Genomic DNA, 26,754 nt, shown 5'->3' with positions numbered 1-26,754 from the left:
GCCTACCTCAGTGACTTCTCTGTTTGGGGTAGCCTTAACCCAAATCTTAGTGTAGTTAGTTGGATTCTATTTTCCTGTGCAATAGTACCATTCTACTTTTATCATGCTGCATTTTTCAGCTTGGCATTCTTTGAGTGGCTATATCCCACCATAGTTTCCCCCATCCACTTTCCCTGCCCCCCCACCACTCTGTTCACCACACAACTGTGAGGGATATATTGAGGGGTTTAACTCTGAGCCTTTCAGTTGATTTCACACTCTTCAGATTTCATTTCTGCAGGCTCGAGGTAAACAGCCTGTCATGGGCAAATCCAGCATTTTAGTAGCCAAAGTGTTCTGAAATTCCCACTGCCTTGGCAATTCCTTAGAGTTAAAAACACTCTCAAAAAAAAAGCATTACATTTAAAAAGTCAAGTTCCTAATCAAAACAAAAACCCAGATAGCGACAATGCACATGTAGTACCATGATGAGAAAAGAGGTAACTGGATAAGACCTTTGCAATACATTATTAAGAGAAGATAAACTAGTGCTTTGGCTTTGCAAAGGCCAAAGCCAGATGCTGAAGGAATTGGACAGCAGGGTGGAATGTTGAGGAAGAGAACTTCTGGGGCATGGAGTTTTACCCATAAGGGTCAATTCAAGGCAACAGACTACATGTAAAAGTAGTTTTCAGTCATCTTAGGGGCTACAATGAGGACTCATACCTTTTGAAGTTGACAGGGCCCGCAAGTTAGTAAGTTAGCGGTAAATTGATATTGATAGAACAAGTCCTTTTGCTTTTTTCATGTCTGTGTTTTTTTTTTTTTTTTTTTTTTTTTTTTAGACAGAGTTTCACTCTTGTTGCCCAGGCTGGAGTGCAATGGTGCGATCTTGGCTCACCACAACCTCTGCCTCCTGGGTTTAAGCGATTCTCCTACCTCAGCCTCCTGAGTAGCTGGGATTGCAGGAGCCTGTAACAATGCCTGGCTAATTTTGTATTTTTAGTAGAGACAGGGTTTCCTCCATATTGGTCAGGCTGGTCTCGAGCTCCCAACCTCAGTTGATCCACCCACCTTGGCCTCCAAAAGTGCTGGGATTACAGGCGTGAACCACCACGGCCGACCTCATGTCTATATTTAGGAGCATTGACTAGACCTAAAAGACTGTTGCTGGTATTTCTTCAACTATCTTAAATGGAAGCTATGCTTTTTTCCTCATTATCTTCTTTCTCTAGTCTTTTTCTGCTCCCTGCTGCTTCTCTTATTTTCACTTCCACTCCTTCCTTTTCTATTTCCGCTCCTCCTTGGCATTTCCCTTATTCTTAGCAGCCATCCAAGTCAACTTCAGTGCTTCTAAAGTGCCTATGAGAACTACTAATTTGTGCTATGGTTTGTAGAGACAATTCAGTTTATAAATACTTTTTAAAAAATGCGTCAACACCCTCTTCATGTTAGCTTTATATTAAGGGCTGTTATGTTTGTACCTCTGTGGACAGACCTGAAAATTAGAGAATTCCATTTTGACTGGGTAGACTTTAAGATAAAGTTGCTTCTTTTGGTTGAAACCCTTTTCTCACTCATCACCCATCTGTCTCAGTGCTTTTTTTCAACTAGTTGTGCTGTTTGATAGAATTGGAAACACTGCAGCTTACATCTGTTTGAGCAGATGGAATGCATTTTGCATGAGTGTTAACTGATTCATGCATTACATAAAGAAAGCAATCTGTGTTAAAACATTGTGACATTGCAATGAAGCACTATCTGTTGTGTGCTGAAACCTGTTTGCTTATGGAGGGTTTTGTTGCTCTTGCTCATACCCTCACCCACTGCCCCATGGTTAAACCCAGAGAAACCTTAAAGGAAAAAGGTATACAATCTATGACAGTGGGAGAAAATAGTAAGTGAAAGAAAAAAAAATTCTGGATATGTAAGTCATTTTAGTAGCTGAGTTCCCATTTATTTTTGTATTGTATTGTCATTCAGGGGGAAAAAAGAGAATGTAATTGTGGGGAAGCTTCTTACATGGAGAACTAAATACTCATCATTCACTTGATCATGCTTTCCATATAGTTTCATAAATAATGCTGCTTGGAAGTGTTATCAAAGGGTTTGAAATAGTGTGGGCCCTAGTCTTATGAAGTTCCTAGATAGTTTCCTCAGCATGTGCAGGTATAGCCTGTGACTTTAAATTTAAAGGTTTTGTGATGTCACCCATTTGTAATAGCAAGCTTCAATGGCTTTGCACTTTTGTCCCCTGTAGATCTCACTTGCCACATAGCAGTATATTGAGTTATTTCCTTAGTTGCCTACTAGTAGCTATTCATTTATTTCCCACAAATGTGGTATGTATCCCACAGCCAAGAACACCGAACTTTATTGTCCATTTTGTACAATTCGTCATTTGAGTGCTATCATGTAATAGAGAGCAGCTCCATTTGCAAATGAAATTACTACATATTTTGACCTATTTTTTCCCTACAGGAGTAATAACAAGGGTAATAAAACTCAGTCGAAGCTGCTGTATAAGCACACATAACTGCCTCAAATTATAGGACACGTTTGAAGCTACAAAGCCACTGAAACCACGAAGACCCTCTTCCGACTCCTTTCACAGTTCTAATAAGCATGACCATGGCTGTCCCAGATTTCTGGAAGAGGAAAAGCATTATTCTGTTGGATTATTCTGGTGATTCTGTAGCCTTTTAGCTGCAAAGATCTGTTTCAGTACAAATCCTTTGACTACATGTAGCAAACATTTGGGTAATTTAGGGGGTATGCTAAGAAAAAAAATAATTTGGAGCTCTCACTATCGATCATATGTCCCCATAGTTGATATAACTACAGAGGGTATCAACTGTAAGTATTTAGTGAAGATTTCAGAATAATAGACACATGTTAAGGGAAGCATGGGTGAACATTAGGTAATGTTACCTGACAAACTTGTGCCGATTTGGCAAGAGCCTTGGCATTTCAATTACTTTTGTGAGCTCATGCCCTCTGTCCTTGACTAGCTTCTTCATTGAGGCCTTCTGACTGAATAGAGTTGTTAAAAATTTGGGTGGCATCACAGTGCAACCTAAGGTTGATGAAAATACCATTTACTTATGGATATAGAATGGCCTTTGAGTTCATGGAGTACTTAGCCACAGTACTTTCACAGTCTTTGTCAGGGAACTTGTGTATCATGGAACACATTGGGATTTGGACTCCCTCTCACTCTTCTCCCATATTGTTTGGTATTATCTTTGTACACCCGACCAACACACACACACACACACACACACACACACACACACACACACACACACATCTGCCAATGCATCTCCTTCCCTATTTAGAGCTCCATGTTGCAATTGACTTGGTCAGGTCATCAGATATTTGCCGAGTGTCTATGATGTGCCAGGTACTATGCTAGATCCTAAAGATAGAGAAGAAAGTTACCCTTAGAGAGCTGCCAATCTAGTAGGGGAGACAGACAGGTAAATAGATTCATTAGGTAAAAGGGACTTAAGATGACTCAGAAATACAAAGTGCCTACTGATCATGTAAGTTTCATTTATGTTGCTAAAACAACTTGAATGCAAATTTACCCTCGTGATATATGTGAAGATCGGACATTTCTCCATAGAGGTTTAAAAGTGACAGCAGTGTCATAAACAATATTTATAAATAATAATAATAATCTATTTGTTACTATTCTTGAAGGAAGAAGTGACCCGGTTCTTCATCCCCACTTAAAATGCAATGTTTGACTTGAAAGTTGTAGCAGCTTGATTATAGAAGTCTTTGTCTGTCTTAAAGTGTCAAGGTTAAAATAGTATTTATTCAACTCCAGGATCCATCTGCTCATAACCAGAAATATCTACTCCTGCCTATTCTGAGTTTTCTCAAAAAGGAGAAAATCACACCTAAGAAGAATTTTCCGAATTTGATACACTTGGCTGTATCAGAATTTTGTGATAATTAGATGCTTACACAAGTATTGAATAAGAGACTCTCTTTAGTGTCCCTTGGCTTCTAAATGACTGTACCTCGGACTAACGTAATGAGTACAGTCTGTGACCTAGCAGTATGTACTAGGCTTTGTGGGAGTTAATAAGTGTGAATCTTAATAATCTTGTCAATTACTAAATAGCACCTGCCAAACATCTAAACATCATTGCGTTTCTTAAACCTCCTGAAAACAAATCTAAAGTTGAAGTCTGTAAAATAACTTTGAGGATCTCAAAAACAGGATACATCTCCTCTTTTGGCAAGTGTTATTATAATAATAAGTAAATCCTTCTGATGGATAAGATGTGAGATGGAGAGTGATTGCTATGTTCCCTTATATGTCACCAAACCTATCCTCCCACCACTACTACCTATCTGTGCTAGATCCACTCCAATCTCAGCCACACCTCCAAACCCTGAATATTCTGATCCCGTCTGTCCCTTTTGGCTTATTGAGCTTGTCAGCAGTGGTGAAGACTAAGAAGAGAGAAACAGAATGAAAACTTTCAAATAAGAATCAAATCACCATTACTTCCCATCTCACGCACTGTTGAAGGAAAGGCCTTGCTTAGAGACATTGATAAGGACTTGTTTGCCTTTGAAAGTCCTTTCTAGTCACATGTCTGTTTTCCTGCATGGACCTGATGCTGACAAAACCCGTCTTGTTAGGCATCTTGTCTTGTCCCTCCCCAGCACAGCACCAAGTGCTCCCAGATGCTGTTTACAGCTGCACTCTTGGTAGCCTCAAAGGGTCACTTAGTTTGTTAGCTATGAGAAAGCTGGCACCCAAAAAAATGACTAGAAGGACAAAATTCTATGAATGAAAAACAAGGTTACAGAATGGACATGATTGTAGTAAGTGCCTCATGGCCTTCCGCCACCACAAAACCAATTGAAAAGAAAAAAAGTATGCCCTGGGGGATTATGTGGTTTAGATTTGCCAACAGAAGGCAAAGCAAATAACGGGAAGGACTATGTAGGAACTGCTGAAGGGTCAGCAGACTTTCTACAACAGTTTGTTGAACTGCATGATTAAAAAAAAAAAAAAATTAGCCTCATCAAGATTAGAAGGCCATCAAGCACTGTCCTGTATTCTTTCCAGAGAAAAACATGATAATTAACTGCTGCAGAATGATGGATTTTCCCAACACAGCTGTCACAACTGCTATTTCAAATCATTTGTTATGGTTTAAAATGTGTAATCCCCCAGAAATTGATCATTACTGAAATTCAGTGCTGGTTTTTCAGTGCCTTAACAACCCTGAGCTTTGCATCAGACCATTAACTAACAAAAGCCAGTCATAAAGTGCTAAACTACTAATGGCTCATTTCTCAGTGATGGCTTGTGTCTTCCATTAAACAATATTTTATTTCAAAAAAATTTACACTGAAATTTCTGGCATGACAAAAACAGGTGCACTCATGCATTCTCTCCTTTTCATCTCTCTTCTCTCTATGGCAAGTCCCCCTTTTTCATTTCCTTCCTTCTCTAGTGCCTTGCCTTCCTGCTCAGCATTATCTCATAGCTTTGTTCATAATGTGCCACCCACTGGGCCCAACCTCTGCTTCTGAATCTCTTCAAATGCTATGCCATCTTCTGGGTCCATTTGATATTTTACCTATTCTGTGAAGCTTTGCCAGTTACTCTAGTCATCATTCATTTAACTAGTACTAATTAAAAGGGTCTTACGTACCTGCCATGATGCTAGGCACTAGAGATATCAAGATAAAATAAATATATTACTAGACTTTAAGGACTTTTATGTTTCACCTGATTTTATTAATAGAGTGACTAAATCCTTGATACAGTGATGTGCTTGATAACTAGGCTTTCATGCTTTACAGTTTTTTTTTTGTCATCATTTTCTGTATTTAATAAATTTGCCCACATACCTTACTCAATACTGTCAATGTGGTCCTGATTTAAGAAGACTGAGCTCCACCTAGGGCCATCACCTGTTCTCTGCTCTACCCTTACCCTTCTCTCTCATGTCTCCACACACTCCTATATCTATCTCCTAGATCTGCTAACAGAAATCACAGCAAGTAAGTGGAAGAACCACTTACCTCTATCTGAGCAGGCCCAAAGGAAGAGGACAGACCTATAAAACAAAAGTGGAAATCTTCAAATGCTGTGTGCCCCAAAGGAAGTATGGGCTAGGGACTATGATAGACTGGTTGATCGGTTAGAAGTCAGCAAATCTGTCTCAAGTGGCCAAGGCACTGACAATTCATAACTCTTCTTTACAATTATTATTTGATTCTGGGTCCCCAGTGTAAAAATTGACCTTGCTTCATTACTTTTGAGATATAAATAAAATTTGGGAAATTTGGTGTTTCATGTATGCTAGTGCAAGTCCTCTTGTAAACTAGAAATTTTTTATGACTCTTTCTTTATTTGCTTTGTTATGTATGACAAGATTTTCCTGCATTGGTTTTTGTTAAAAGCAGGCACATATACCTTTTAACAATGTCCTATATGTGATCAGTATCTTAAATTCAGGCATATGCAACATTATCTGTTGATAGGACAGATTTAAAATGCTAATATTAATTTTACAGCAATGAAGAGCAACAGCACCATAATAAACTATGTTTTTCCTGGGGGAGTGGACTAAATAACGCTGCTTATTTGATTAAGTTAATTAATTAAGAACACAAATCCTTGCCAAATTGAAATCAACACATTAAGGGATATGTACTCTCTCCTGGGTCATTTGAAACGGTACTGTAAAAAGAATATACTTACATCTTAATTACTATATTTTGGGATGCAACCCTAGAAAATAGATTTAGTTGTGTCAGCACAAATTAATCAGGGAAGTTTTTTTAGGACGTTATTTAAGTCCTTCACATGGTAGCATATATTTATTCTCTAGAACTGTTTAAACATACTGTATTTGAGATCCAGTAATTTATGTTAATGACGAGTCTTTGCATTTGGTTCTATTCTCTAGTTGTTTCAGGTGTGTACATCTTAAAAACTACAAATTTCTGCAATAAACTGTGAATAGAAGAGTTTATCTTTCCAACCCTCCATCCTCCTCCCCTTTTTAAAACTTCCTTCACTTTTTGAAATTCCCTGCTCACTCACTGTTTCCCTGCTCTCAATTCCAGGCACCTGCTTCTTTCATTATGGCTGAAGAACAACCCCTTCTGGAATGCCTCAGGCTCCAGCCCTTTCCTTACTCCACCTTCTCATTCCATCAGTACTTAACTGTTTATTGCCCTGTTGTAGTTACCTCATCTGATAGTCTAACTCATGCTAAAATGTTAATGACAAATCAATGTGCCCTTCTCTTAGCTAATATTGAGTTTCATTATCTTAATAACATGGAGGACAGAACTGAATGAATAATTTGTATACCTTGTAGTGAGTTACAGAGTTCAGGGGAAGTACTTTGAATACTTGACCTGTTGCCCCCCAAATTGTAACATATTAGCTTTATCAATAACTAAACTTGAATACATGGAATGAGTTTGACAACAAGACAAATAGTTTCCTTAAGTAAAGATGATAGACTTCTTAATTCCAAATGCAGTAGACGTGAATCTAGAGTCAGGAATGACTACAGAGGATTGTTGCTACCTATTGTCTTCTGTTCCTCAAATATGAAAGAGACTATGAACTTATACAAAATATTTAAAAGATGGTTTCTTTTACAATAGGAATTGGAGCTAAGACATTTTTTTTCTCCTAGATCTATGATGTTTGAAAATTACTTAAAAAGAAAGAAATCCTATCATTTGTGACAAGATGGATGAACCTGAAGGGCATTACGTTAAATGAGATAAGCCAGACATAGAAAGACAAATAACAAATGATCTCACTTATATCTGGATTCTAAAAAGTTGAACTCATAGAAGCAGGGAGTAGAATGGTGGTTACCAGAGGCTGGTGGCAGTGGGGGACAGGGGATTGGGGAGATATTGGTCAAAAGACACAAAATTGCTGTTAGAAGAATAAATTCAAGAGATCTATGGCACATCCTAGTGATTGTAGTTAATAACAATATATTGCTATAAATATATTTACTAAAGGAATAAATTTTAAGTGTTTTACCACAGAAAAATTATAAGCATGTGGCATAATGCATATGTTAATTAGCTTGATTTAGCCATTCCACAATGCATTCATATATCAAATCATCTTGTTATAAACCATAAATATATGCAATTTCTATTTATCAATTAAAAAATGTAAAGGTCATTCTTTTTTTAAATTTTATTTTATTTTATTTTTATTGTATTTTAGGTTTTGGGGTACATGTGCAGAACATGCAAGACTGTTGCATAGGTACACACATGGCAGTGTGATTTACTGCCTTCCTTCCCTTCACCTATATCTGGCATTTCTCCCCATGCTATCCCTCCCCAACTCCCCACCCCCCACTGTCCCTCACCTATTTCCCCCCGACAGACCCCAGTGTGTGATGCTCCCATCCCTGTGTCCATGTGTTCTCATTGCTCAAGACCCACCTATGAGTGAGAACATGTGGTGTTTGCTTTTCTGTTCTTGTGTCAGTTTGCTGAGAATGATGGTTTCCAGATTCATCCATGTCCCTACAAAGGACAGTAACTCATTGTTTTTGATGGCTTTATAATATTCCATGGTGTATATATGCCACATTTTCCCTGTCCAGTCTATCATCAATGGGCATTTGGGTTGGTTCCAGGTCTTTGCTATTGTAAACTGTGCTGCAATGAACATTCGTGTGCATGTGTCCTTATAGAAAAACGATTTATAATCCTTTGGATATATACCCAATAATGGGATTGCTGGGTCAAATAGAATTTCTATTTCTATGTACTCAAATTCTAGTTAATGAAGCATTATTAATCTAGTGGAGCCAGTGGCACATATGATACTCCAGATATTACTGGTAGGAAAAACAGTCTGAAAATCCACATTTATAATTTAATACTGTCCTTGTGATTTTTCTGAATAATATTCACTGAGTTGAAAGGCAATCGTGAGATTATTTAACACTCAATCTAAAATCTAAAACTAAATTCTTTTCTTAGTGTTCTTTTGTGTGTTTAAAAACAAATGATGTTTTAACGTAATTTTCCATAAAACTCACATTGTAATTGTAAAAGGGCACATCCTAAAAACTGGATTTATAGGTCCTAGTTCAGTGCCTCATTTAGGGAGACAATCTGTTTATGACAAGGCCTTCAGCTAAGATTGCAAAACAGCTTCTGTATAATCAATGAACCACAAGATGGCACCACTGAACAATTAGCTTATCTCAAGATGACTTGTAGGTTCTCTAGATAGGTGCCCAAAAATAGTGTTATATCTTTTCAAAACCAACATCAGTCACTTCTAGTGAATAGAATATGAAAAGGAAAAATAGCAACTTTATAGTAGAGAAAACTGGCAGGTATTCCTTAACCAAGTGATCAAGTTTAATATCACCATTGATCAGCATGGAGATACCGTGTACTCCTGAAATGATGTGATAAAAAGGGCATTTCACTTCTGTAATATTCTTCCCCAAAATTCATAACCTCAATCTAATAATAAGAAAACATCAGCCAAACTCAAGTTGAGGGATATTCTACAAAATATTTGACGAATACTCTTTAAAGTGTCACAGTTATGAAAAACAGGAAAGACTGAGGACTTGCCACAGATTGGAGAAGTCTAAGGAGACATGATAGCTAAATGGAATGTATGATCCAGATTTGGTCCTAGAAAGAGGACATTAGTGAGAAAACTGGGAAGTCAGAAAATATTTTATAATTCAGTTGAGAGTATTTTACCAATATTAATTTCTTCATTTTGACCATGTACCATGGCCACGTATGTATGATGTTAACATTAGAAGAAACTGGGGAAAGAATATGCAGGAACCCTCTGTGCTATCTTGAAACTACCCTACAAGTCTAAAATTACTTCAAAATAAAATTTTTGAGGAGTCAAGATACAGGGGGATCTCTGTGAAATGCTACCTTAATGGCAGCAAATTTCTATGATCTATTGTCTGTATATACCAGACTTCTATGGAAGCTTGTATAATGGTTTGGCATATTAACTCAATACATGGTTCCAAGTCCTGGAGTTTTATTCCTCTGCAGGTTCAGTGAGCACATTTTTCAAACTCAATATTAGGGTACATTGTCTGACAAAATTCATGCAATTTTCAAGTGCGAATCAATCACAGATGATGAAAGTATAACCGAGCTGATTTTTTTTTTTCTTCAGTTCTATGGCCATGGTTAGAATCTTTTAATGACATTCAGTTATCTCACTAACGTGTCATTAGTATGATGCCTACAGATTTTAGACTTTAAAAATTTTGTATTTTACTGATGGTCAGTTAAATCAGATAATGTATGGCTATATTTTTGATAACCTGCTAAATATTTTGCACAAAATAATACTTGGCTCATAAATAACCTCTTAGAATCAAGGAAGGAAACATTGTAACTTTCTAAAGGGATGTGTGGAAATCAGTTTCCAACATGTTGTATTTGTGCATAGAAGTGTGGGAAAAAATGTACTAGGAAGTGTTTGTGTGAATGATTATGAAAACAATGCTTTCTAAGTTACTAGGACTTAATAAATCAAAATATTAATATATAATTTTTCCCAGAGATGTAAATACATCTGAAGAGTATCCAACATACTCAATAATTTTTATAAACTTGGTTAAAGTTCAGTTGTCAGTATAATCCTACAAAAAAGAACAGTTTAAAACTGTTTTATTATAACTGTCCAGCAAAAGTAATCTGACTCCATCCAAACAGGCTGCTCCAATTAAGACAAGTCACAGAAGATAACACAAGCTCATGTTCTTTTGAAAAATTTAAAAGAGTCTAAAAAGGTTGCAAAAATAATGATTGTTGTCTGATAAAAGAGAAGATTGTTCCTAGAACCTGATAGTATTACTTCATGGATTGATTCTTAGAAACTCTGCCTCATTTCCACTTCTCAAGTAAACCTGATTTTGCCTTTGCATTTGTTTCCCAAGTCTTTAGGTTAAACAGACAGGTCTTGATGTTGGATTCCTATTTTTCCCTGATCAATCAATAACCTGTAACTTTTTCCTTTCCTTTAAAAATTCTAGTCTTCAGTGGTTGGCATGCTCCACCCTAAATTGCTCGCCCGATTCTCGACATTTCCTTGTACCTTGATTACTAGTCTTGGAACACTTTCCCAAGTTAAACATACTACCTTGCTCAGTTTTCATCTTTTTTGCCTTGTGTACTAGTTTCTTAGGTCCGCTGTAAAAAATTGCAACAACTGGATGGCTTAAAACAAATGAAATGTATTCCCTCAATATTTTAGACGTAAGAATTCTGAAATTGAGGTGTCTGCTGGGCCATTCTCTCTCAGTGAAGTTTCTAGGGTGGAACTGTTCCTTGCCTCTCCTTGGGTTCTGGTATTATCAATAATCCTTGGCTTGTAGTTTTATCACTGCAATTTCTTCTTAGATTTTACATGACTATCACCCCTTTGTGTATCTTTGTGACACTGTGTTCAAATCTCCCTTCCTTTCCTCTTATAAAGAAACTAGACATTGACCAAACAAATCCATTATGACCTCATTTTAGTTTGGTTGCATCTGCAAAGACCCTGTTTCCAAATAAGGTCACATTTTGAGGTTTCACGTGAACCTCAATTTTGGAGGGGACGCTGTTCAACATAGTACAGCCCCCAAATCAAACTTTCTGCCGAGAACCATCAGATAAGACATTCTGTTGATTACACATAGTAATGCTATACTGATTTTTTTTTCTGTGAGTACAATTTGGAATATATCTAGACGGTACCAGCCACAAAACAGGAAATCTGATTCCAAACCTATGTTCGCCTTTAAAAATTACAAATCTGTAGCTTATACTTGCATTTAGGATAAGACTAAGCTCTTATAACTCATCATATTTTCAATAAGAGAGAATTTTCTAGAACGTATTCATTTTAAAATATTTTTGGTTCATATGATTCAGGACATATTAATCAGTTTAGAAGCTGTTGAATTAATTATGAATCACTCTTACTAGTGATCATTATGGAGATAATGTATGGCTAATATTTTGCTAGCACACTAAATATTTTATGTGTGAAGAAGAATCCAGTGGAAAGAGGTCTGCATAGTACTACATAATCAATTGAAAAAGTGTTTAGTAGAACAACTCCTTTTTGCCATCTTCAATGGAAAATTTTCACTTTTAATCTGAATGCTTTGGTGCCATGCAAACCTAGATTAAAGACACCAAGTAAGCAATAACTTTAAATAGGCAATTATGTCCGCTAGTTACTACAGACATAAAAAGGCAAACTGTTCCATAACATTCCTTGAGTGTTTTGAGTGGAGTGGTGATTTCTTTAAAATGTTGATAATTTAATATTTTTGTTTTCTATATAATAGCATATATTTCATCTGTATATATTTTATATTTCATAGCATATAATGGATTCAACTTTAATTTTAATGTTTTCTAGTTTTATTGCTTCTTGATAGCTGAATTACCTAGACAGCATTTGATGTTTATCACTAACCTGTATTTCAGGGACTTCATGAGAAGACTGGTGCATTTACAGCTGTTAAAGTGATGAATGCTCGTAAGGTAGTATTATAACTTGCCTGTATTCTCTTCCCTTAGCAGACTGTGTTCTTGGGATAAACAACTCAGAAAATATTTCATTTGTTTTAAAATCATTATATTATATAATAATTATATTACTTTGGATTTATTATAGTCATTTTTAATATTATTTGTATTCATTAGTGTATTATATCAATTGCTTTATTATATATCCACATAAAACAATGCTTCATTCCCAGCAGATGTTCCACATATTTTGGTATTCTATAACAGCAAGGAAGATCCCTCTATTCCTTTCTGTTTCTAGTTGATTATTTGTTTCCAGGGATAGCAAAAAAGAGATTGCCTCTAATGTTGGGTTAATCCCTCTGTGTTCCATCATATTATTTTTCCTCTCCAATGATTTCCTCTGAGAATTGAGGCCATTCGAGTCTCAATGACAGGTAGAAGGAAGAAACTTAACAGAGATACACATTTTTCATGTATTTTCTGACAGATGAACAAAAGAGACAGTTTAATTGGCACCATCCCTGATAACATTCATAACATTGTGTCACGGTTCATAACATATTGTCGTAGAATTTGCTAGCACTGCTTTCTGTTCTTTTTCTTTAACATGAATACCACACTTTCTCAAGATGATATTAGCATGAACATAGCAAAGGTCAAAAAAATTTTACTTCACTATACGCTAAAGGGAAATTTATGTTTGAAAAGCTATACACAGTCACTGAACTATTGTCAATGCCACGAACTGTTCGTTTTCCAATTTGTGCAGAAAGTGAATTGCTGAAGCTATTTAAAGAGTTGTGTACTTTCATGGCACATGTATACCTATGTAACAAATCTGCACATTCTGCATATGTACCCCAGAACTTAAAGTATAATTTAGAAAAAGAAAAGATAGGTGATTTAAAAAAAAGTTGTCTGGTTTTTGTTTTGCCAGTAAATATCAAATGTTGCAAACCACTGTGAATTTCGAGGGATTTTGAGATTTTGTAGATTTATTTTGCCGTACAATCCATGGCTTCCAAATAATCAAACTTCTACTTTTTGAGTGAGACTCTCTAAAATATTTCTTTTCTTGTTTTAATAAACCTTTACATACATTTAACCTACATTTCAGATACTCTGACTTTTAAAATATTTAAAAATCATGTTCAATCCATGGGTGTTAGTGTCAATTAACTGGTTTTGTAAGGAGGAAGAAGCCTTTACTGTTATCAAATTGTAATTTTCCAATTATTACAGCAATTAAATCTACTACCATGAATTTGTTGCCAAATTTCTGTATATCATAAAAATTTGATTTTTTAAATTGAAACTATTAGTGAAAATTGAAAGAGGAACAATGTTATCTTACTCTTCCATTTAGTGCTAAAGGAACTTAAAGTAGCTAAGCATAAATCATTTTTAGAGTGTAGCAGTAAGTCTAATAACATTTCATTCCTGGTTACAGACCCCTTTACCTGAAATTGGAAGGCGAGTGAGAGTGAATAAATATCAAAAATCTGTTGGGTGGAGATACAGCGTGAGTACTAAAAGTTCTCATTAATATCCAAGTAGTCTTTCCTTTCATTTTCAGCTTTTAACTTATCCCTTTGCATTGTGTCATTTTCTCTAGAAGACTGCTACTAAACCATTCTTTCCTGAAAATGATAACATATTTATATCTTTTAATATATTCACAATGATTCAATCATCTTATATGAGCACTAGCTTATATCAGAGAGTAGGACATTAGGAGAAAAGGTCCCTTGAGTAGGAATGTAATGACTGTAGGTGAGGAATTGAATAAATTTACAGAGCATAGAGCCCTCTGGCTGAATAGCAACAAAAAAGGAGATAATGAGACCTGCAACAAATTTTGTGTAAAATTGGCCTTGGCAAGGTCCTTTTCACACATTTATCATGGCATTCAATTCCTCACCTACAATCAAAACATCCCTACTCAAGGGATCTTTTCTCCTGTGATCTACTCTCTGATACATGTTAGTGCTCATATATGATTATTGAATTGCTTTTTCTCCATTATGATTCTAACAACCATGACCATTGTGTTTGAACCAAATGAGGAATGTCCCCACTTTTTTTGTAAGAGCAATAGCAGGCAGAAAACAAATCAACCACTCAGCTCAAAGTCTTCAGACATCTGGTACCATACTTGAACACATGAAGGAATATGAACATGTTTTCTATGTGCAGCGTTTGACTTCCCTTCAAAGCAATTTTTCTGATATTAACAATTCTCTGGATCAGGAATAAAACCAAGCAAAGATAATTCCTCTTTTTCAGTATCTGTTGGTGATCTATAAAATATTGTATGGGCCCAAAAGTTGAATTTCTGTTCTTATCAATATATTGAATTGATATATTTTTTTCCTACTTTTCTATCCTGCAGTCAGCTCTACATGGGATTCAAATATTTAGAGCATTTTGTGACTTAGTAAATATGTTCTCAGGCACATTAAAAATAACCCTTTCAATTAACACAATCACATTCAGAAACTTTCTAGTTATATTAGAAAAGTATTGCTAAACAGCCTCATGACTCATATATTAAGTACTAGGCTCCTGTTGTGTTCATAATGCATGTTAAGAGACTAAGTATATCCAAAGGACCAGCTAAAACAAATAGTATCATGCTTTTGTAGCTTAGGAAGCCATGAAAGGTAAGGTATGAAAAATATAACTATTTCATTAATTCTGGTTTCATCACACATTTGTGCTAATAAAACTTCTTTAAAGATCTATCCCAAGCCCTCTCTGGCACTCTTTCCTTAGAGAAAAGGTTTTTAATTCTAGAATTGGGTGAAATTACAAAGGAAGTTCTGGCATCCTTGAGCTGCCTCTTCTTGACAAAACGCAGGGTATTCAGGCCAGTCTGCAATCAACTGGCCCTAAGCCAGGAAATGCTGTAGCATCATATTACTGGAAGATGTGTGAGAGTTTTAAATCACTGGCTTGGCCTGATGGACGTAATGTAATTATGTGTTTCTCACAAGCTCAGCTTCCTGTTAATTCAGAGTGGCAAACAAACTAATGCTTTCCAAACATATCTGATCTTCATTTATTTGTTTTGGGGGAGTTTACATTTATGTGAGAAATCCACTCTTAAAAGGTTTTTCTAGTCAGGGACTTTGAATTCTCTGATTATATATTTCAGTAAGAAAAAATAACGGGAGCTAATCATCCAGTTAGCATCTCTAACTCATCTTGAATCCTTTGGGATAAAAATTATGTGACTTGCACACACATCTCTTAGATGCCAGGGGGTTATGGTAATAACAATAATATGGAAATCCAGAAACATGAGTTGAAATCCCAAGTCTACAACTAAATAGCCAAAAAGCCCTTGGGAAAGCCCTCTCTATCCCTCAGGCTCCTCTTAGAAAAAGAGACATCACAAATGCAACTACATAGCTGCCCAAAGCCCAGGCGTCTCTTGTTCTTGCTGGAACACATAAACTTTTTAACCCAAAAAGAAAAGGAATCTCTTTAACATCAAGCCACCAAGCCGGTGAAAGGATTCAGTCTTGCACCTGCTTCTCTTTGACTTGTTCTTTGTATTAACCTCCTAACATCCTCTCATTCCTATTTATTGCACTACTTATGAGTTCATATTTCTCTCAGCAGAACCTTGGCAACTGAATCGAAACTGAGAGTGCCCACGTACATATTGAATAGCTAGTCCTTGTGGTTTGCTAGTCCTTTGTGGTGCCAGATATTGTTACCATTTCAAAGGAGGGCCACATCACAGGGGAAGCAGAAAGTTTAAGGATCTTACATGACAAGAATGAAAGCCACTGGATTTTTACCTTTCTAGAAAACAGGTTAAGATAATTCGAAGGGAATTTATTAACTGAACTTTGCTGGGAGACTGGTATGAGACTCTAGCCTGAACTTTTATGCAATTCTCATACCGTAAGTTGTCATTCCTTTATTACACAGAAAAATAGAAAGAGGGAACTTGTCATTGAGATTTTCAACAGCACAGATCAGGACTCATCCCTTTCCCCCATAAGACAAATAGGTGTCTAGAGATTTATTTTCTAGTAGTTGAATGCTTGTAGCAAATCCAGTGGAAAATCTTAGGGAAATACTAAGGAATGTTATGCAACTGCCAGCCATTTCTGTGACATTGCAAACTTAATTTTTTTTTACAAAGTATGTTATAAATCCTGGGCATTTAAGGGGAGGAACTATAATTTATAAGTAAAAATTAAATCAACTTAGAGACACTACAAAGCCTAGTGCATTGCTTTATATTTATGTCATATTTTTAAAGCGTAGCCACATTATACCTAAATATAGAAAGTAGTTGCCTATTTTTCCTGCTGAGTCTTACAGAATTACCTAAGAGAGAAGGTAATAACTGAGTAGATATGTTTAGTTATCTATTCATTTCAGCTAAGAGATTTATTTCCTTAGCTCACAAAGTCATTAAGTCAGGATAGTGTGAGGAAAATGCTGGTGAGAACTAGATAATTGGTGATTAATCCCTTAACTGTTTTCCATGTCAGTTGTTCCTTTCCTAGGTCATTGCCCAAAAGGGTTAAAGGTATTTTTTTTCGCTGGATTTTAGAACAGGAAATCTTTATATCTTTAATTCAAAAGTCATTGTTTTTTTTTTTTTCTTGAGACACGGTCTCGCTCTGTTGCCCAGGCTGGACTGCAGTGGTGCAATCTTGGCTTTCTAGGTTCAAGTGATTCTCCTGCCTCAGCCTCCAGAGTAGTTGGGATTACAGGCATCTACCACCATGCTTGGCTAATTTTTGTATTTTTAATAGAAATGGGGTTTCACCATGTTAGCCAGGCTGGTCTCGAACTCCTGACCTCAAGTGATCCACCTGCCTCAGCCTCCCAAAATACTCGGATTACAGGCATAAGCCACCATGCCCAGCCCAAAGTCTTCTTTTCTTTACATTCTACAGATATATTTCACTTTGGGCAATAACAATACTTCTTAATAGTTTTTATAAATTGAACTACTATAGATGAAATAGGGGAGCTCTTTAATTTACAATCAAATAAAATTTAGAGCTACTCAGAATTCAAAGGATCCCAGTAAGGAATTCATTTTTCAAGTGCAGAATTACTTTCTGAGTCATCTCACATTGCCTTCAACTTTATTATCCACTATTTTGTATTCACTGTTGGTTGTGTCATTCATATATGTGAATCTTATTTCCTGATGTGTCATTTCTTTTAAGCTAGGACTATAACACCTAAAGGCACAAACCAATTATATTTTCACTGAAAAATTTTAACAGTTTAGGTTGCCTTTTTATAAGTTAATATTTTAAGGTATTTTTCTCAAATGCATTGCATCTGTATATACAAAAGTGTAATTATTTTCAAATAATTAAGAAGCAAAAAGCTTTTTCTAGATTGACTAAAAAATAAGAGTTACAGGAGTATCAAAACCACTTGGCTATCATGGTACAAGCAGACATCACTGAAACTTAGAGAGAATTGCTTTCTATTTCATTTCACTATAATTAATATGCTGGGAATGAAGGAGGCTGATGTTTGTAGATGAGTAAACAGTGGAGGGAAGTGTATAGTTCTGATTGCAATTGGAGTAAATCAAAGAAGTAAAGTAACAATGATATTTTATGATAATGCATTGCATTTATATAATTATTTTTCCAAAGATTTCAAAGAACTTTATTTATATTATCCCATTTGGTTCCACTAACATTCCATGAAGATAGGTAACTGCTGCTGTTTTACATTATTTAAAAAAAATAAATAAATTGAACTTTAGGAAGATTAAGTGAATTTCCTACTCTCGGCTATCAGTGCTAAACTTCAGTGTCCTAATGCCCAGAGTAGGTGTTCTTTTCTGATTGATATCTGCTAAAGCTGTTTTGAAGCTATGTATTGTACATCAGTGATCTCATCCAACTAGGTGGCTCCAATTATCACTGTATAGGTAATTATCAAAAACAATACTTCTACACCTGACTTGTCCCCTAAGTGCTGGAAACATATCCTCATTCTGTGCAATCTTGTGCAGCCATAAGAAGGATGTGCATTTGCTTATTGATATTGAAAGATGTACTTTATATACTGATTAAAACCTGAAAATTGCAGAATAGTGAAAATAATATGAGCTGATTTTGATTTTTAAAGGCCATATATATATATATATATATACATATATATATATATATTAAATGCCATGTGTGTATGTGTGTGTGTGTTGATTATTATCCATTGATCTCTGTCATAGCTCTAGCTACTGATTAACATATACAAGTGTCTGAAAGAATGTACACTAAGCCATTGTGGTTGGGGAAAATATTCAGTGAGAGTAGACACCTTAGATATTTTATTAGTATATTTATCTATATTTTATTATGCATGTACCAGTGTTGTGATTAAGAAAAAATAAACTATTTTAAACATAGCTTTAAAAAATAAAAATAAATACATAAAATGTGAAAAAATAATAAATGTTTTTTAAAAGATCAGGATGGAACAAACCAATACCTTTAAAATGTAAAGGATTACCAAATAATCAAGATGGTGTGGTACTGGCCATCCACATGCAAAATAATGAAATTGGACTTTTACTTTATATAAAAATTAACTCAAAATGGATTGAACTCCTAAATATAAAAGCTAAAACTATAAAATGCTTAGAAGAAAATAAGGATAAAGCTTTGTGACCTTTGATTTGACAATGGATGCTTACATATGACACCAAAAGTACAAGCAACAAAACAACAAATTTAAAAATTGTACTTCATTAAATAAAAACTTTTGTGCTTCAAAGGTTACTATTCAAGACAGTGAGAAAACAATACACAGAATCAGAGACAATATTTGCAAGTTGTATAACTGATAAGTCACTTGTATCTAAAATATATGAAGAACTCTGATAATTCACTAATAAAAAGACAATCCAGTTTTTAAAAGGAAAATTGATTTTTTGTTAGACATTTCTCAAAGAACATATATAATGGGCAATAGGCACACGAAAAGATGCTCAACATCATTAGTCATCAGGGAATTGCAAATTGAAACCACAATGAGACACCACTTCACACCCACTAGAATGGTTATAATAATAAAACAGAAAATAACCAGTGTTGTGATAGAATAGAGAAAGTGAAAACCCCTCATACATTGCTCTTGGCAATGCAAAATGGTAAAAGCCAATGTGGGAGATAGTTTTTCATTTCCTCAAAACATTAAATATAGAGTTACTTGGCATGACTGTTTATAGAAGCATTATTCATAATACCTAAATGGCAGAAATAGCCCAAATGTCCCTCACTTGATGAAAAGCAATGACATATTGTTACATGCTACAATATGGATGAACTTTGAAAAGAGCTTCTCATGAAAGATCATGTTATGTGATTTCATTTATATAGAATGCCCAGAATTGATAAATGTATTGAGCCATAAAGTAGATTAGTGATTTCTTAGAGTTGGAGTGTGTGTGTGGCAGAATTGAGGGATGATAACCAAAGGATATGGGGTTTCCTTTTGGAGTGATAAAAAAGTTCAAAAATTGATTATGGTGATAATTGCACAACTTTATAAATATACTAAAACCATTGCATTTGCCTTTAAATGGGTGTATTTTATAGTATGTGAATTATATCTCAATACAGCTGTTGCAAAACAGACAACAATATAATGACTCTACTCAGTGAAAACTTTATACAGTGGCCAGTGCTGCTGGTCCAGGGACCATACCTGGAGAACCACTGAACTAAAAAATTTTCGGTTTATTTTTTTTTTATTCTCCCAAATTCCAAGTTAACCAGAGATCTTCATTCACTGACAATTTTAGTTGAGAGTTTATTATAAATTGCTGTTGGGCATAATTGGTTACCATAGGATTCTTCTTCCTTGACAGTCATTGATCGCACATAGTCATTGATTGCACAGCCTGGGAGCTTTGCTGTCTATTCTTATTCCATAGGATGAGGAAGAGGATCTCAGGACTGAACTCAACCTTCTGAGGAAGTTCTCTTTCCACAAAAATATTGTGTCCTTCTATGGTGCATTTTTCAAGCTGAGTCCCCCTGGTCAGAGACACCAACTTTGGGTATGTTTTTAATCACACTGTTCTTATTCTGTAAGAATTAGTTTTACCCAAGGATGTATGTTTTCATGAGTTGTCACTTTTGTGAATCTATAGGAAAACTTAGCACACAACTGTTAACATAGGATGGTGTATGAACCTGTTCTCACAATGCTATTAGGTTGGTTCAAAAGTAATCACGGTTTTTGCCATTAGCATATCTGAGACTGGGTAATTTATAAATGAAAGATAATTTAATTGACTCACAGTTTCACATGACTGAAGAGGCTTCACAATCATGGCAGAAGGCAAAGGAGGGGCAAAGTCATGTCTTGCATGTCAGCAGGCAAGAGAGCATGTTCAGGGAAATGCCCCATTATAAAACCATCAGATCTTGTGAACTTATTCACTGTCATGAGAACAACATGGAAAGACCTGCCCTCAAGATTCAATGACCTCTCACTGGACCCCTTCCATGACATGTATGAATTATGGGAGCTACAATTCAAGAGATTTGGGTGGGGACACAGTGCCAAAACATATCATTTCATCCCTGGCCCCTCCCAAATCTCATCTCTTCACATTTCAGAACCAATGATGCCTTCCAACAGTCCCCCAAAGTGTTAGCTCATTTTAGCTTTAACTCAAAAGTCTACAGTCCAAATTCTGATCTAAGACAAGGCAAGTCCCTTCCATCTATGAGCCTGTAAATTCAAAAGCATGTTTAGTTACCTTAGATACAATGGGGGTATAAGCATTGGGTAAATATGCCTGCTCCAAATGGGAGAAATAGTCCAAAACGAAGGGGCTACAAGCCCCATGTAAGTCCGAAATCCATCAGGGAAATCAAATCTTAAAGCTCCAAAATGATGCCATTTGACTCCATGTCTCACATCCAGGTCACACAGATATAAGAGTTGGGTTGCCATGGTCTTGGGTAGCTCTGTCCCTGTGGCTTTGCAGGGTACAGCCTTCCTCCTGACTGATTTCATGGGCTGACATTGAGTGTCTATGGCTATTCCAGGCACATGGTGCAAGCTGTTCGTGGATCTACTGTTCTGTGTTCTGGAGGATGATGGCCCTCTTCTCACAACTCCACCAGGCAGTGTCCCAGTGGTGACTCTGTGTGGGGGCTCCAACCCCACATTTCCCTTCTGCACTGCCCCAGCAGAAATTTTCCATGAGGACCCAGCCCCTGTAGCAAACTTCTGCCTGGACATTCAGGAGTTTCCCTACATCTTCTGAAATCTAGGCAGAGGCTCCTAAACCTCAAGTCTTGACTTTGGTGCATCCGTAGGCTTGACACTATGTAGAAGCTGCCAAGGCTTTGGGCCTGCACCTTCTGAAGCCATAGCCCGAGCTGTACCTTGGCCCCTTTTAGCCACGGCTGGAGTGGATGGGACACAGGATGCCAATCCCTAGGCTGCACACAGCAAGAGGGCCCTGGACCTGGCCCATGAAACCATTTTTTTTTTCCTCCTAGGCCTCCGAGGCTGTGCTGGCAGGGCCTGCTGTGAAGATCTCTGACATGCCCTGGAGACATTTCCCCATTGTCTTGGTGATTAACATTTGGCTCCTTGTTACTTTTGCAAATTTCTGCATCTGGCTCTAATTTCTCCTCAGAAAATGGGTTTTTCTTTCCTACTGCATCATCAGGCTGCAAATTTTTGAAACTTCTATACTCTGCTTCCTCTTGAAACCTTTGCCACTTAGCAATTTCTTCTGCCAGATACCCTAAATTATCTCTCTCAAGTTCAAAGTTCCACAGATCTCTAGGGCAGGGGGAAAATGCTGTCAATCCCTTTGCTAAAACATAACAAGAATCAACTTTGCTCCAGTGTCCAACAAATTCCTTATCTCCCTCTGAGACCACCTCAGCCTGGACCTTATTGTCCATATCACTATCAGCACTTTGGTCAAAGTCATTCAACAAGTCTCTAGGAAGTTGCAAACTTTCCCACATCTTCATGTCTTCTTCTGAGCCCTCCAAATTGTTCCAACATTTGCCTGTTACCCAGTTTCAAAGTTGTTTCCACTCAGGTATCTTAACAGTAGTGCCCCAATTTACTGTACTGATGCCAGTTTACTGTCTTAGTCTGTTCTCATGCTGCTCATAAAGACACACCAGAGACTGGGTAATTTATAAAGAAAAATGGTTTAATTGACACAATTCCATATGGTTAGGGAGGCCTCACAATCGTGGTGGAAAGCAAAGAAGGAGCAAAGTAACGTCTTACATGTGCAGGGGTATTCCCCTTTATAAAACCATTAATCTCAGATCTCTTGAGGCTTATTCACTATCACTAGAACAGCAAGGGAAAGACCTGCCCCCATGATTCAATTACCTCCCACCATGTCCCTCCCATGACATATGGGAATTATGGGAGCTACCATTCAAGATGAGATTTGGATGAGAAACAGCCAATCCATATCATGTGGCAAAACGAACTCTTATTCCTGGAGACAGGAGTGATAAAATATGGGAAAATATCTTACGTGCCTGACAAGGGGTTTACTGGTGGGATGAGGGAGGACTCAAATGAATACTGGAAATATCTAACATAAATATTTTCAAATATTTTATGTAGTTACTATGGTAGCTATTATGGTAATTACCTGATAAACTAATAAGTAATGACTGGATAAGGGTTAATTCTAATTAGCACTTGACATGAGCATATGGGTGCATTTTAAGTTTTTGCAAAGTATATGCACTTATGGATAAACATAGCTCCTAAGAAACTATTTTCCAAATGGTAAGTTTACTTATCCTTTTCTTAGTCATTATGCCTCGAGTGTCACAAATTCTAAACCAATAAGATATAAATTGTAGAGGCTAACTGGAAGTTATGCTACCTGAGCTACAGATACCAGAATTTTTGATGCCCCCCACTATGGTAAAAATAGTTAAATCTCAAGAAAATCAGTTTTGGTCAAGGATGTCTTTATTAAAAATGGAATATTTAGAACATAAGGTGGTGTTAGTATATATTTGAATCTCTGTACTTGCCACATCTCCATTTCCCGTCCAAGTTAGTAGTATTTTTTTTTCAAAATAATGCCTAAAGTGATACAGTATCCTCAAGTGACAAGGAAATATTCTATTACATTCTAAATAATGGATTTCAGAAAACAGGTCAGTGAACATTATAGAAAGGTTTTCAACAAGGGGTGGAATTGAAACAGTGGTTCTCGAACTTTGTCAGGCACCAGAATCTTCTGGAGAGCCTGATAAAACACAGATTGCTGGCATCACTCACAGAATTTCTGATTCAGTAGATTTGGGAGTGTGGGTCCAATACATTGTCCTTTCTAATAAGCTCAATATGTGATGCTGCTGCTTGGCTGATCACTACACTCTGGGAACCACAAAATTTAAAGACCTTCAGCTTAACTCTGTTATCTCTCCAATATACAGTTAACATGCATCCTCTATTCTCTGACAATTTCAGTCAAGATTTTAGTAAATGTGGCTGCACCATTTAGTTACTGAGGAATTTTTTTGGCATACACCATTTGCCTTTTTATATATTTTCACTTAAAAGTGTTTTTTGTCTTGACAGTATAGCAAAGTATGAGAATTTTTGCAGTCTCCTTTCTGGATATGTATTAGTACTCAATTCATTCAGGCATTCAGCATATATCAATTGCAAACTATTTGACAGGTGTTGTGCTAGATGCTGAGGATAAAATAGTAAGCTGAATAGACATGCTCCTGACCCATTGGTGCTTACAATCTATTTGCAAAGACCAGTGTGAATCAAATAATCACACACATAAATGTTTAATTTGTCAGAAGGGAAATATCATGGCTCTCTGTGAGTGAAAAACAAACCTTAGTTAAGTTGGGAAATGAGAAACTCTTCCTTGAGGAATGAAATCTTGAACTGAGAGCTGAAGGGTGAACAAGCATTTAATGAATAAATTATTCATTAAGGTAAGAGTTTTCATGGGACAGTTCACAAATTTTTGCCTATGTAAATCAGAAAAACAAGTAGGAAGTAAGTAAATAGCTTAATAATGACCATTAATAAAGAAGTGTATGTACCAGGCATCATGCTTACAAAGTTAGGAAAATTATTGAGAATACCTGACATTCCTTTTATAGTTGAGTTCTTCTGACTGGCATAATATAAGCAAGCTGTTCCAGGGTTTACCTGAGTTGAATGGCTTTAATTCTGGTTTGTCATGGTTTAAAATGAGGAGTTGTCACAGAGTACATGTTGTGCCCATTGAATATAGTCAATGCTTAATTCTCCATGTGAAAATCAACTTTTTGTGGCTTATCTGTCTTGGTTTTGTTTGGCTGCCTCTTCTTTTTGGTGCAAGTGTAGTCATGTGAAAGACATGCAATAATATCAGTGGTGAATAACTACAAATTAGGGGAGTAGTTTTCCGAAAAGAAGATCTTAATATTCCATAGGAAGTAAGTTAGACTTTTTTTTTAATTGCATTTTAAGTTTTGGGTTACATGTGAAGAGCATGCAAGATTGTTGCATAGGTACACACATGGCAGTGTGATTTGCTGCCTTCCTCCCCTTCACCTATATCTGGCATTTCTCCCCATGCTATCCCCCCCAACTCCCCACCCCTCGCTGTCCCTCACCTATTTCCCCCCAACAGACCCCAGTGTGTAGTGCTCCCCTCCCTGTGTCCACGTGTTCTCATTGTTCAACACCCACCTATGACTGAGAACATGCGGTGTTTGATTTTCTGCTCTTGTGTCAGTTTGCTGAGAATGATGGTTTCCAGGTTCATCCATGTCCCTACAAAGGACACGAACACAAAGTTAGACTTTTTGAATAGTCACGATTTGGGATTTATCCTTTTGCTTCCATTCAGCTGTGGTGATAATTAATTTGTATAAAGTTTTAAAAAAGAGGTATTTTGATCTTTTGATAAAGTATTTTTGACATGGGCAGTAATACATAAACTTGTACTCAAGGAAAAGATTGCTGGGATAATTATGATAGGTATATTCTCTTCTACATTGGTCTTTCTTCTAACTAATATTACCTGGAAGAAAATCTACTAGTTGGGCCCTCACTTTATATGTGTCAAAAATAAACTTTCTGAGAAATGGAGTTTATTAATACAATAAAATCTTAATGAAATGTTATCAAAGATAATAGCTTTAAAATAGGTTTTCCTTAGCAGTGATGCCATTTGGAAGAAATTATCCCATAGGAATGCAATGGACAAATTCCCCCTTGGAGTTGTAGCTTGCCAGTATCTTAGGGAAAATAGTTTGAAATTCGAAAATAAAAAACAAAACAACAAAAACCAAACCTAGTTTTAATGTTGAAATGTAAACTCTTTTGAGACCCTCCATATTTTGCTTCTTTACCCCCAATCAAACTGTTTTCTCGACCATTCTTTCATTCCCATTCTAGTCATCACTTAAGTTTGCTCCCTGCACAAACTTCTTTCTAAAAGCTTGTGTTTATTTAGTTTTCCATAAACTGAATGCTTTTTCTTTTAAGCATATCCAAACACTACCTATCCTTAAAGACATAGCTCAAACTCCAACTCCCAGTTAAATATCTCTGGTGAAATACCTGGCTTCTCTCCCTCTACAAAACTTTGGGTTTACTCCAACTCTTTCTAATTTCGCTAGCTTTTGGAGTCTACCACCAGACAATTGAGGCCGTCTTTGCAATGCCTTAATCTCTAAACATTACATATAGATACAAGCCATATGGACTAAAACTCTCCAGATATTTTCAGAAAATTGCATACTAATTTTTTATACTTTGCTGGCTTTCCTGCAGATGGTGATGGAGTTCTGTGCAGCAGGCTCGGTCACTGATGTAGTGAGAATGACCAGAAATCAGAGTTTAAAAGAAGATTGGATTGCTTATATCTGCCGAGAAATCCTTCAAGTGAGTCTTAATGTAGTCATTCTCTTCTGATATTTTAAGAACCTGGGAGTAATATATATAATGTACCTTATACCTGCTCACATCAGATAGTTTAGGTATTTGAAACATAACCTATGCATCACGATATCTAAAAAAGCCAAAAAGCTTTTGGGAAAGCAAATTTGCGGCTGATCCCCTTAAACTTTAAAGTAGTCCACAGCTGGGTAACCAGCTCCTTTGAAATCATGGCCTTTTATACCTCTGTCAGATTCTGACTACTGCATTCAATGGATCATAGAAATAACCACTTGGACT

The 26,754-nt window shown here is 36.3% G+C and overlaps 1 protein-coding gene across 5 annotated transcripts in view; it reads left to right on the top strand.

The window, feature by feature from the left end:
• NRK (Nik related kinase) overlaps positions 1 to 26,754 on the top strand; it is a 152,965-nt gene that overhangs the window by 65,873 nt on the left and 60,338 nt on the right. For 4 of the 5 annotated variants that reach the window (XM_032250932.1, XM_032250931.1, XM_032250929.1 and 1 more), the window contains exons 3-7: positions 12,496 to 12,552; positions 13,991 to 14,062; positions 20,477 to 20,602; positions 22,062 to 22,136; positions 26,350 to 26,460. In XM_032250932.1, coding sequence (XP_032106823.1) covers positions 12,538 to 12,552; positions 13,991 to 14,062; positions 20,477 to 20,602; positions 22,062 to 22,136; positions 26,350 to 26,460 — 399 coding nt within the window. In that variant the 5' untranslated portion in view covers positions 12,496 to 12,537. The remainder of the gene's footprint in view (positions 1 to 12,495; positions 12,553 to 13,990; positions 14,063 to 20,476; positions 20,603 to 22,061; positions 22,137 to 26,349; positions 26,461 to 26,754) is intronic. The other variant, XM_032250930.1, reaches the window with a different exon arrangement.

This window comes from Sapajus apella, unplaced genomic scaffold (genome assembly GCF_009761245.1).
Source record: "Sapajus apella isolate SASKATOON/1434 unplaced genomic scaffold, GSC_monkey_1.0 scaffold73, whole genome shotgun sequence".
Lineage (NCBI taxonomy): Eukaryota > Metazoa > Chordata > Mammalia > Primates > Cebidae > Sapajus > Sapajus apella.
The sequence above is the reverse complement of the archived record's forward strand: the minus strand, read 5'-3'. Positions and strand labels throughout refer to the sequence as shown.